Below are 10,501 nucleotides of genomic sequence, written 5' to 3'. Positions count from 1 at the left end.
CATCCCAGTCATTCTAGTGCATCCATCCCAACACAGCATGGATGTTCCCAGAGATACACCAGTCCTCCACCTTGGGGATGGAAGGGCAGGTGGCAGCACTGGGTCACTCCCATGGGCCCCATGAGGCCTTAGTCCAGTGCAGCTGTACTGAGGTGACTGGAGTTGCGCTGCCCCAGAGCACTCACAGTGGCCTGCTCTGCACTGCCACGAGTGCCTGTGCCCAGCCCCAGGCACCTGGCTGGTTGTGGTGCTGTAGGACAGTGTCTCCATGGGTGGCCACTGGCTTGTGGTCCTGGGCTGGACTCTTTGTGCCATCATGGAGGCATGAGGGAGAGAGTCCAGCTGTCCCTGTGCCAGTGGTCACCATTGCCAAGGACTGTGCCTGCAGCCTCCGTCATGGAGAGAAGCATGGCTGGCATCGTGGCTCCAGCTGTGGCACTGGACACCGCTCTGGTCCTCTCCAGTGCCAATCCACAGCCCATGATGGGTGTCTCCAGCCTAGCATTGGCTCCTATGCCCTGTACCCCCCAAATACACACCCCCAACCCCAGCAATGCTGGGACCTGCAAACCCTACTGGAGCCCAGCATGGGCCTGCTGCTGCTAGCAAGAGACGGGAGCCAGGTGGGCAATATCTCTGGTTTTAATAAATACATCTTGACCCCCGTCCACGGGCACCATAAATTACGTGAGAAGCCCAGCCGAGCCAGGGTGGGTGCAGCAAACAGGGATCAGAGGGATTTTACATTATGTACAACGTGGGCACAATGCCCAATGGCCAGCGGGGCTTGGAGGGGGAGGGCAGCAGGTGCCCCAACTTCTCTGAGCCCAGCCTCTGCCCACTGGCATGAGTGGGTAGGGCAGTCCTGGCATTGCAGTCATGCTGAGATGGGGTGCCCAGGCTGGGGGCCTGGCCGTGTGCACCCTGCTGTGCTCCTTTGTGCCCCCCACGCTGGGCGGGCAGGGGCAATAGGTGGCAGGGACTCCCCCGTGCCACCCAGCCTCGCTGTGTGCTTGCCCTAGTCTGGGCAGCAGTCACTGCTCAGTGACTCCACGCCTCCACCTTGTCATCGTGGACCTTCTCCTGTGCATCCAAGGGGGCGTCCAGGGCTGTGAAGAGGAAAGTGAGGCTGAGAAATGGGCACAGAAGGCTCCATGAGGGCATGTGGGGTCGTTGTGCCAGCCCTGGCTCAGTACCAAGAGTACTGGGAGGTAACGGGAAACAGACTGCGGAGTGGTGCCTATGCGTGAGCAGCAGCACTCACCACGGCACTTGGCACAGCAGGGGTTGTCCCTTGTGGCAGGGCTGGCGCAGGCAGATGGGGGACACTCCTGGCGCTGGCAGTGCGTCTCCCCTGACTGAAGGACAGAAAGAGGGGCTGAGCACTAGAGCTGGGGGGGGCAGCAGCTCCTCAGGGTGCAGTGGGTGCCCAGGGTGCTGCCCTCCTACCCGTTCTCAAAGCCCCGGGGACTGGCACAGGGCATCTTCCCCTATTGCTGCCTCAGGCGGGCACACTCACCACACACCAGCACAGGATACACTTCATTTCTCCAAAAGGGGGCACGGAGGGGTGCCAGCTCTCGTTGTTGAGGTACCAGCGACGCCCGAAGCGGCACGCCCGTGGTCCATCTGCCTGCATGGAGTCAGCCAGCTTTGGAACACTCTTCTCCGGGGCTGCAGGAAAGGGCACTGGGAGGCTGCCTACCTGTGGCAGGGCACCCTGTGGCATTGCCAGTGGGGGCATGGAGGGGCTATGAAGGGAGAATGGAGGGAAGGAGAGGGGTGCAGGTACCTGGGCACTGCTTGCAGCAGTCGGAGGGGCTGACACGCACGGGGTTGGCACAGGTGAGCCGCGGGCACTGCACCTTTTCACAGTGCACTTCACCCGTGGTGCCCTGCAGGGAGTGCATGGGGCTCATGGGAGGCACGGGCAGCTGGCACCCCACTCCATGGTTTGAGTTCCTGCCCAGTAACCCAGAGCACCCATAGGTGCCAGACCAGTTTGGGGGGCAAGTCTGGAACCCTTGCAGGGTTCACTCACCTTGCAGGTACAAATGGCACATTTGATGAGGCCAAAGGGGGGCACAACAGGGTGCCAGCGAGTGCCAGAGCCTCGCCATGTTTTGTCCCCATCAAAGTAGCAGCCTGAGAGAGAGAGACAGAGAATAAGAAGAGGAAGGCATAGCCCTAGTGGGGGTGTTGGGGAGGCTGAGAGAAGCAGAGCTACCCTCTCAGCCCATACCTACTAGGACTCACCCTCACTACTGTCCCGTGCCCGTTCCAGCTTCAGCTCTTCCTTCTCTCTCTTCTCTACAAGGAAGAGGAAGGCAATGAGGGGGTGCACACAGTGCCAGCAGCAAAATCTCAGAGAGGGACCTTGTTCTGAGGGAACCCCCCAGCATGGAAACCCCTCTATCTCCCAGGACCTTGTTCTGAGGGAACCCCCCAGCATGGAAACCCCTCTGTCTCCCAGGTACCTTCACAGATGGGGCAGCACAGCTCTTCGGGGTGCACCTGGTGGGTACAGTTGAGGGGCTGGCACAAGATGGGGTCACAGATCACTGTGCGCTTCTGGGGACAGCAGGGATGGGGTTCATTATGGGGGGGCACTGCTGGTGGGTGCTGCCTCCGAAGCACATCCCCCTGGTTTGTACCTGGCAGCTGCAGATGGAGCACTTTTTGTCATAGTCAGGTGCCCAGCGGGTGCCGTGTGCCCGGAGCTGACCCTCAAAGAAGCAGGAGTTGGGGTCCTTCTTCAGCTGCTCCAGGTCCCTGGTCTTAGTGCCCTCTGAGAACTGGGCCTCGCCCAGGGCCTCCTCTGGGGTCAGGCGGGTCCCTCCTGCATGGCACTGATTGGGGATGTGCACCTGGAAGGGGGCAACAGGCAGGAGGTTGCTTCGCTGCCCTGCATGGTCAAGACTAGTGAAGAAAGCACCCACAACCACAGAACACATCACGCTGTAGTGCTGGGACCACACAACAGCATCTCCCCCATCCTGTGCTCTTCCACCCTGCTCCAGGCAGTGCTACCCAGCTGGGGACCCCAGGCAACAGTGGGGATGGGTAGGGGTGCCCCGACCCAATAAGGACCTACCCGTCCCCGCATCTCCCCATGGGGGTGTGCTTTGGTGCTGACTTGCAGGAAAGCAGTGCCCTGGGCCAGGTGTTGCAGCAGGTCAGCATCCAGGTCCTTCACCACCCCCTGAGCCTGTCAGTGCAAGAGGAGGTAAGGATGGTGAGGTCTGGCCCAGCCCCTGCCATGGGGTTCCCCGACCAGGTGCCCACCTCACCTCAGTGCTGTAGAAACCCTTGAGCAGGCGCTTGTGCTGGTGGGGGCGGGCACCCATCTCGCCCAGCTCGGCCACCCCGTGGAGGTGGGCACTGACAGTGCCGTCGCTCGGGCGCCCCAGCCCTGCCACTGAGATCTCGTAGTGCAGGTGGCAGTGCTCATCCAGCGAGAGCCAGGCATGCCCCCCAGCGCCGCTGCTCACTGGGGGGGACACCAACTGCCCTGCCAACGCCACGGGCATCTCTGTGCACAGACAGGGGCCATGGGGGTGGGAGTGGTGTGTGAGAGAGCTGCCTCACTGCCCCCCATTACCACCCCACATGTCCCTGGGTACCTGTGTAGCGGGTGAGCAGCCCGCTGTAGGGCAAGGAGATGACTTGGCCCCGCAGCTCGCCCTCTGCCCAGTCCTTGGTGGCCACATTGAGGAAAAGCTCATTTTGCAGAAGCATATGGGCATCACGGGCACTTGGGCTCTGCCAGGCACCCCAGGCCTGCCACCGGTGGGAGACAACACAGGTTGGGATGGCCACTCACCCAAAGACCCTGTGCTATCCCCCCCAGTGTCACTCAGTGCTCACCAGCCCATCCTTGTAGCTGGGTGTCATGTCGAACAGGATGTTCCTTTTGCTCTTCCGCCGGGGTTTGGTCTCCAGTGTGATGCCCATCACCTCACTGGCAGTGCCCACCACCTGCACCTGCAGGCAGGGTGTCAAGGGGCAGTGCCAGGGTGGTAGATGCCCCCAGGGAGGGAGGGAGATAGGTGCCCACCACTTACCTGGTACTCCAGAGTGCCATTCTCATGCAGTGCCAGCTTGGCTGAGCCCACAGCCCCGGTCTTGGTTGGCATCAAGGCATCTGCTCCGCACAGCACGCTTTGGATGGCTTCATCCCAGGGAGAGAGGCACAGGGGTGGGTGAGGTTGACAGGAAGTGGGCATGGCCACCCCCCTGCACCCCATGGTGCCTGCCCCGTGCTCACTGTCACAGCTGCGGCGGGTGGTGATGGTGCCTGCCAGCTGACGTGCATGCCGGCCCTCCGTCTCAGCCACGATGCGGAGCTGCCCCTGCACCAGCCACTGCAGCTCGTGGGTGGACAGATCGCTCAGCACTTCTGCAAAGTCGGGGTCCTGCCAAGGGGGGTACAGTGCCATGGATCAGCCGTGGTGCTCTGGGCACTGTGGCTGTCAGGGCATGCAGGGGAACAGATGGCTTTACCTCCCTGGTGATGTTGGCCTGGACCTCCCGTAGCGTCTGGCCCTGGTACAGTATGCGGACCCTCAGTGGGACTGAGGAGGATTCTGGACAGGGCAGAGGGAAGTGGACCCACTGGACTAGTCAACCATTGTCAGACTCACCCCTCTGCACCTACCACCCTCAAACCCCTGCACCTGTTCCCCGTTTCTTGCCAGCTGCCTGCCCTATATGCCTGGACCCTCACCACTCCCTCCAGCACTCCCCAAATCCTTGCACACCGACATCCCAAACCCGTCTTTCTTGTACAGTGACCCCCACACTCCATATGCACTCCAGCATCCCCTGGCCTCACACTCCTCCATAGGTGCACATCACACACCCCAAATCATAGAGCAACCCCTATTCACACCTCACATTCCCCCCCATATCAGCCCCTATACCCACCCTGAGCCCTACACCCAGTCCAGACACCCATCCTGACCCCACAGATGCTGACCCATGCATCCTGAGCCACAGACATGCCATGCACCCCACCAGCCTTGCAGCCCCATCTGGACAGTGCCAGGGTGTCCCTGCCAGCCCTCACCCCCGGCGCCAGGCTCCAGCAGCCCCCGGGCCATGAGGATGAAGTGCAGGTTGCTCTCGGTGTCACTCAGTGTCAGCATGGCCATGCCCCCAGCACCCAGGTGCAAGGGATCTGACGAGGTCAGGATGGCACCGAACGTCTCTGCGCAGAGAGAGGGGGCATGAGAGGCATTCTGGTGGGCACCCATTGGGTGGGCATGCAGGAGCTGGACTTACCTGCGAAGAGTGCCCGGTGCTTGAGGATGTGCCCATGGACCTCTCCAGAGGGCTGTGCCCGGGTGATGAGGGACACACGGAGCTGCTCCCCCCGCAGCAGCTGGACATTGGCTTTGGACACTGTCCTCCACATCCCACAGAGCTGTGGGTGATGAATGAAAGGGTTGGGCAGGGGCTGGGGGGCACCGCACACCTGAGCAGGGAGTGGAAGGGTCACCATGCCCCCCTGCCCTCCCAGCCCCTCTCACCATGCCATCCTCAGGGGCAGCGCTCTTCTGCACAGGGTGTTCGAACAGCACGTTGCCCTCAGGGTCACTGAAACGCACCCGACTCGGCCGCCCCAGCCTGCGGGCACCAGGGGGTGAGCAAGGACCGCCTGCCTGGCCCCCTTCATCCCCTGGCACCACCCTTACTCAGCATCAGGCATAGGGGTATGTTGGGGAGGGCACATGGGGGTCACCCAGGGGTTTGGGGTGGGCAGGAGAAGGATGACGTTCTCCTGGGGTGCCAAGTGCCACGCTCTGCCCGCCCATGTCAGGACTAGCCCAACATTACTGTCCCGCTGGATGCCAGCTTGGCACGGGTCCTCTGGGCTCTCCTAACCCAGAGCAGAGTCTAATTGGCACAGACCAGGGTGGGGGTCCCTGTCGGGAAAGGCAGCAGGACCGGACCTGCTGGGAGCCGAATGCTCAGGCTGTAAATAAGGAGCATTTTCAGCACTGCTTGGCTCCCCCGGTCAGAGCTGGAAATTAGTCACCACTTTACTATGCAAAGGGGCCTGGAAGCGAGGAATAACAGAAGAAACTGGATCAGGAGGAGGGAGGGAGAGGAGAAGCTCTGCCATTGGCAGGCATTCAGGGAGGGCAAGGCAAAAATAGGGGAACCTGGTAGCAGTGCCCTGGTAGTGCCCACCGGCAGAGCCTGCAGGGTGGCACAGAATTTCTGCCAGCTTCACCCACAGGAGCCCTGGAGCTGTTCCAATTTGTTCCCACTCCAGACCTGGAGGCAAATGGGTGAGGCCGGGCCGGCACCGTGGGTGTGCCGAAATCCTGGCCACTGACCCAGGCTGGAGCCCCAGCATGCTGCTGCCTCCCCACATTTCTCACCCTGTCAATGCAAGGCTGTGGCACCACAACAGGGGATGTCAGAAGGGAAACTGAGGCACAAACACTGTAGCATCCCCCCCTGAGAGCCAAGAGCTGCCTGCTGCCCTGCCCGGGCAGGGGTTGGGGAACAGGACTCACCGCTCGTAGCTGATGGAGAAGAGCAGGGATGAGCGCAGCAGGGTGAAGCGAGCCTTGGCCACTGCGCTGGACGTGGGGTGCCACGGCTCTGGGCCACTTGTCAGCAAGGCCACAAACTCTGAGGAGGGATGCCGATGGTGACTGGGAGTGCAGAGGGGTGGCCCCCACTGCTGCTGCCCAGACGGGGGGGTGGCTCACCTGTGCGGGCATCGTCACGGGCCAGCCCCTCGGAGCTGAGGTAGGAGCGGTCATTGTAGGGCTTGTCCAGGTCATCCTCCTTGTCCTGGAAGTACTCGAAGGTGTCGAAGTGGGGTGCAAGGTTTTTCTCTGGGGGGCCTGGCAAGGTTGGCATGGGGTGGACACAAGGGGAGAGCATCACACCGGGCTGCTTGTGCCCAAGAGCTTGGGGAGGGGGACAATAATAAATCTCCCCTCCTGAGCTAGACCAAGAAGTGCCCTGTGAATCACTATGGGTCTCTGAACTGGGGTGCAGGGGCATGCTGTGCACAGGCCCATGGACAAGCAGGGCATTTAGCCCTGTGTGCCCTCTCTGCACCCTTTCCAGGGTGGTTCAGGGATGACTGTGCCCTTCAGAACTCCCCCATGCCCGACATATTGTGGGCACTGGTGGCTTCCATAAAAAATCAATCAACTCTTCTCAGAGGTGTGTGCAGTGCCCCCTTTCCCAGGCCCACGGGAAATGCTGGGGGTGCTGGGGGGGTTCCCTTCATGGAGGCACCTGCTGTTCTCACCTTTGGGGCAGGTGTGGCAGCAGTGCCCTGGAAGCAGCGTGGCCCGGGGACAGGCAGGCACGGGGCAGTCCTGCTTCATATTCTTGCAGTTCACTTTCCCCACTGGCTTCCCCCGGCGGTTCCTCTGCTGAGGGGGGGCCAAGAAGAGCCTGTGAGAGCCATGCCAAGGTGTGCCAGGCCATGCCAAGGTGTGCCAGGCCATGGACTCCCAGCACAGCCTGGCTTTTCCCATCTGGAGCCCCTGGACACCTTGCACAGCCCCCAGCTGCCTGTAAGGCAGCCAAGCCCGAGCCCCCCTCCCCGTGGCCCCCAGCCCCCTGACCAGCTGTGCGTGGCCCCGCCAGGACTCGGGGGACTGCTCGGAGGGAGGGAGGAGGCCAGGGGCCATCCCTGAGGAGGGGGAGAAAGAATGAAGCCTGATCCTTTAAACCCCCCTTCTCCTCCCTGCTGCCTCGGGGGAGGACATCCAGGTGTCCGGCTGGCTGGAGGGATCGCGCTTCTCTCTTCCATGGGAAGGAGAAGGAAAGAAAAGGCTATATTGAACGGAGGGGTCGAACTCCCTCCCTGCCAGCCCCGTCCCCAGTAGGGTCGGGTCCTGGGGAGTTTGCTGGGCAAAGGGTGTTGCGGGGCCACTCACCGGCTCGCAGTGGCAAATAACGCAGCGCATCACCCCGAAGGGCTCCCCCAGGTCCGGATGCCACGTCTCCTCCAGGGCATAGAAGTGCCCCCCGAAGGCGCAGCCTGCGGAGACACCACCACCACCCACCGCCGTCCCCGGTCACCTCCGGGCCGCGGACACCCCCCTGCCGCACCCCCGGACCGGCCGGCACCGCCCCGCCGCCCGCTGCGCTCCCGGTGCCGGTCCCAGTGCCTGTCCCGGCCAGCCGGGGGGCCCGGGGCGGGATGCCAGAGGAGGGGGGGGGCAGACATGCGGTGCACGGACAGGGGTGCGGGTGGCAGGGAGGAGGTGCCCGACGCGGGAATGTGCGAAGTGGGGCGCGGCAGCGGCTGGTGCAGGACGAGGGGAGCGCGGAGCGGGGGAAGGAGGGGTGTAGGGCAGGGGGCTCCTACCTGCCGCCCCGCCGGGGGGCAGCGGGTCCGTGTCGGGCCGGATGGGCAGGGCGAGCTTGGGGCGGGCGGCGCGGCCGGGCAGGGGCCGGAGAGGGAGCAGGGCGAGCAGCAACAGCGCGGCGGCGCGCATGGTGCCGGCCGGCCGGGGCGGGCGGACCGGGACCGGGGGCGGCGGCGGGGAGCGGGGGCCGGGCGCTGCCGGGCGCTGCCGCCGCCTCTGCCCGGCTGCCGGCTCCGGCTCCGCTTTATAGGCGGCGGCATGGGCAAGCGGGAGCTGCGAGCCCTGTGCAAACAAAGGCCCCGCTAATGAGGCGCAGGCAGCGGCCGGCCGGGGGGGATGCGCCCCCCGCCGCGCTCCGACACCCCCCCGGCCCCCGGCTCCTCCGCTCTCGCAGGGCACGGGCCATCCTGTCCTGTCCTGTGGCACCCCGGGGCACGTGGCTGCCCCGCTGGGCAGGGAATCCCCCCCCATTCGTTGCCCCCTCCCTGCCCTGAGCATGGGGTACCCCCGGGTGTAGAGCGTTCCCACTCACATGCCAGCCCCAGGGCATGGGGAACCTGAGGGATGGGGCTTGGAACTAGGTGATCATTAAGGTCCTTTCCAACCCAACCCAGTCTATATGATTCTATGATATAACCCTCCCTCAGGGCATGGGGCATCTTCAGAGGCTGGGCATCTTGGGGACACAACACCCACTGGGACATAGGGCACTGTGGAGACACCACCATCACCATTCACACCCCTTCCCTCAGACCTTGGGGTGCTTCTGAGCACTGGGCATCCTCAATATGCCCCCATTCACATGCCCCTCTCTGAGGCCATGAGCCCCCCAGGGAGTCCCTCATCCACATAAGCCACCTTGGGAATAAGGCATTTGCAGAGCACACCCATTCAGATGCCTGTCTCCTCAATCCATATACTCTCCCTGGCATGGGGCATCTACTGGGCACAGAGCATCCTGGGGTCTCCCCATCCACACATCCACACAGTCCACCCTCAGTCATGAGCCCTTCCAGGGCTCATTGCCCCCCTGTCTTGGGCATGAAACATCCTGGGGACTCCTCCACCCACTCAGACCATTCTCAGGCCACTTGGCAGCCCAGGCCATGGGGTACTGCAGGGCACTGTCCGTCCACAGTCCCATGAGGAACATGGACCCCATGTGGGACAGACCTCTCCCCGGCATCCCGCCCTTCTACGGGACTATGGATCCTCCATCTGCTCAACACCCCTGAGCATGGACTCCCAAATTAGCCCACCCCCAGCCCCCAATCCACACTGCACTCTGCAAAGTCATACACCCCCCACAGCTTGCAGCTTGTGCCCTCTACATTCCTAAATTCCTCCAGCCGCCACCCACCCCTGGGCAGAGGAAGGCTCCAGAGTGAGACCCTGGGCTCCTGCTCACCAGTGACAGCGGCTGTGGGGGCACAGGAGCCCGGATGCCTGGGTTCCCTTGCCCAGGGTTGGAGGGGGCAGCTGGGGTGGGGAAGGGGCTGTGAGAGCAGCACCCAGCACCAGCCCCACTCTTCACCCACATGTGCCTGGGCTGGCCACGGTGGCAGTGGTTGGCAATGAGTAGACACCACGGAAAAACCTATGGAAAGCATCATCCAGCTGGGTAAACTGAGGCGTGAATTTTGGGGAGGGGGAGCCGGTGAGGAGTGGGGGCTAGTGTGTGTCACCCATGTCCCTGTTGCCACCCCTGTGTCAGGGAGGGGCTGAGGGTGGTGGGTGTGTGGCAGGCGGGCACCCGGTGTGGGGAAGGCGAGTGGAGACGGGAGGAGGGGGAAGAGCAGGACTGCCAAAATCAACTCCGGGCGGTACAAACACCCGGCCAGCTGTGCGGTGTAGCTAGGGAAACACAGCACAGCTGGAGCACAACAGGCCCCTGCCTCCCCAGAAGACTCCTCCTGGGCCTCCCCACAGCCCGCTGAGTCACTGGAGGGGCTGCAGCCCACTGCCCCACGCCCCCAGTGCCAGCCCACATGGGATTGCTCATCCCCAGCTCACTCATGGTTGCCTCATCCCGTTCTGTGTCCCAGTTTGGCACATGTCCCCATGCAGTGGGCACCTCTCCCAGGGAGGGCAGTGGGGCACAGGGGCTTGGCCATGCTGGAGACCTGGCCCTTGGCAGGAACTGGCAGAAG

The 10,501-nt window shown here is 63.1% G+C and overlaps 1 protein-coding gene across 2 annotated transcripts; it reads right to left on the bottom strand.

The window, feature by feature from the left end:
- Nucleotides 1-644: 644 nt before the first annotated feature.
- On the bottom strand, nucleotides 645-7,980 carry CHRD (chordin). Of its 2 annotated transcripts, XM_017810846.1 has the most exons (22): nucleotides 7,917-7,966; nucleotides 7,280-7,403; nucleotides 6,726-6,863; nucleotides 6,528-6,645; nucleotides 5,532-5,628; nucleotides 5,284-5,425; nucleotides 5,069-5,209; nucleotides 4,504-4,586; nucleotides 4,268-4,415; nucleotides 4,065-4,171; nucleotides 3,868-3,984; nucleotides 3,624-3,780; nucleotides 3,291-3,532; nucleotides 3,095-3,208; nucleotides 2,655-2,867; nucleotides 2,478-2,571; nucleotides 2,257-2,310; nucleotides 2,042-2,145; nucleotides 1,793-1,895; nucleotides 1,520-1,674; nucleotides 1,265-1,358; nucleotides 645-1,109 (listed from the first exon to the last, which is right to left on the bottom strand). In XM_017810846.1, the coding sequence occupies exons 1-22, from the start codon at nucleotides 7,944-7,946 to the stop codon at nucleotides 1,042-1,044; spliced, it is 2,643 nt and encodes an 880-aa protein (XP_017666335.1). In that variant the 5' UTR covers nucleotides 7,947-7,966; the 3' UTR covers nucleotides 645-1,041. The 2 variants fall into 2 exon arrangements, with proteins under 2 accessions (XP_017666335.1, XP_017666336.1); XM_017810847.1 differs by lacking the exons at nucleotides 645-1,109; nucleotides 1,265-1,358 and having other exon boundaries at nucleotides 1,451-1,674; nucleotides 7,280-7,406; nucleotides 7,917-7,980.
- Between the last annotated feature and the right edge of the window lie 2,521 nt (nucleotides 7,981-10,501).

Source organism: Lepidothrix coronata, unplaced genomic scaffold (genome assembly GCF_001604755.1).
Source record: "Lepidothrix coronata isolate B3197 unplaced genomic scaffold, Lepidothrix_coronata-1.0 Scaffold29, whole genome shotgun sequence".
Taxonomy (NCBI): Eukaryota; Metazoa; Chordata; class Aves; order Passeriformes; family Pipridae; genus Lepidothrix; species Lepidothrix coronata.
Note: the sequence above shows the minus strand (reverse complement) of the source record. Positions and strands in the feature narration are given on the sequence as shown.

Coding starts and splice junctions, on each gene's coding strand:
- CHRD (XM_017810846.1), bottom strand. CDS start 7,946: ATGCGCTGCGTTATTTGCCACTGCGAGCCG. Junction 1,675..1,792: donor CTGCTGCAAGCAGTGCCCAG/GTACCTGCACCC, acceptor CCTTTCCTGCAG/CCCCGGAGAAGAGTGTTCCA. Junction 1,359..1,519: donor GTATCCTGTGCTGGTGTGTG/GTGAGTGTGCCC, acceptor TCTGTCCTTCAG/TCAGGGGAGACGCACTGCCA.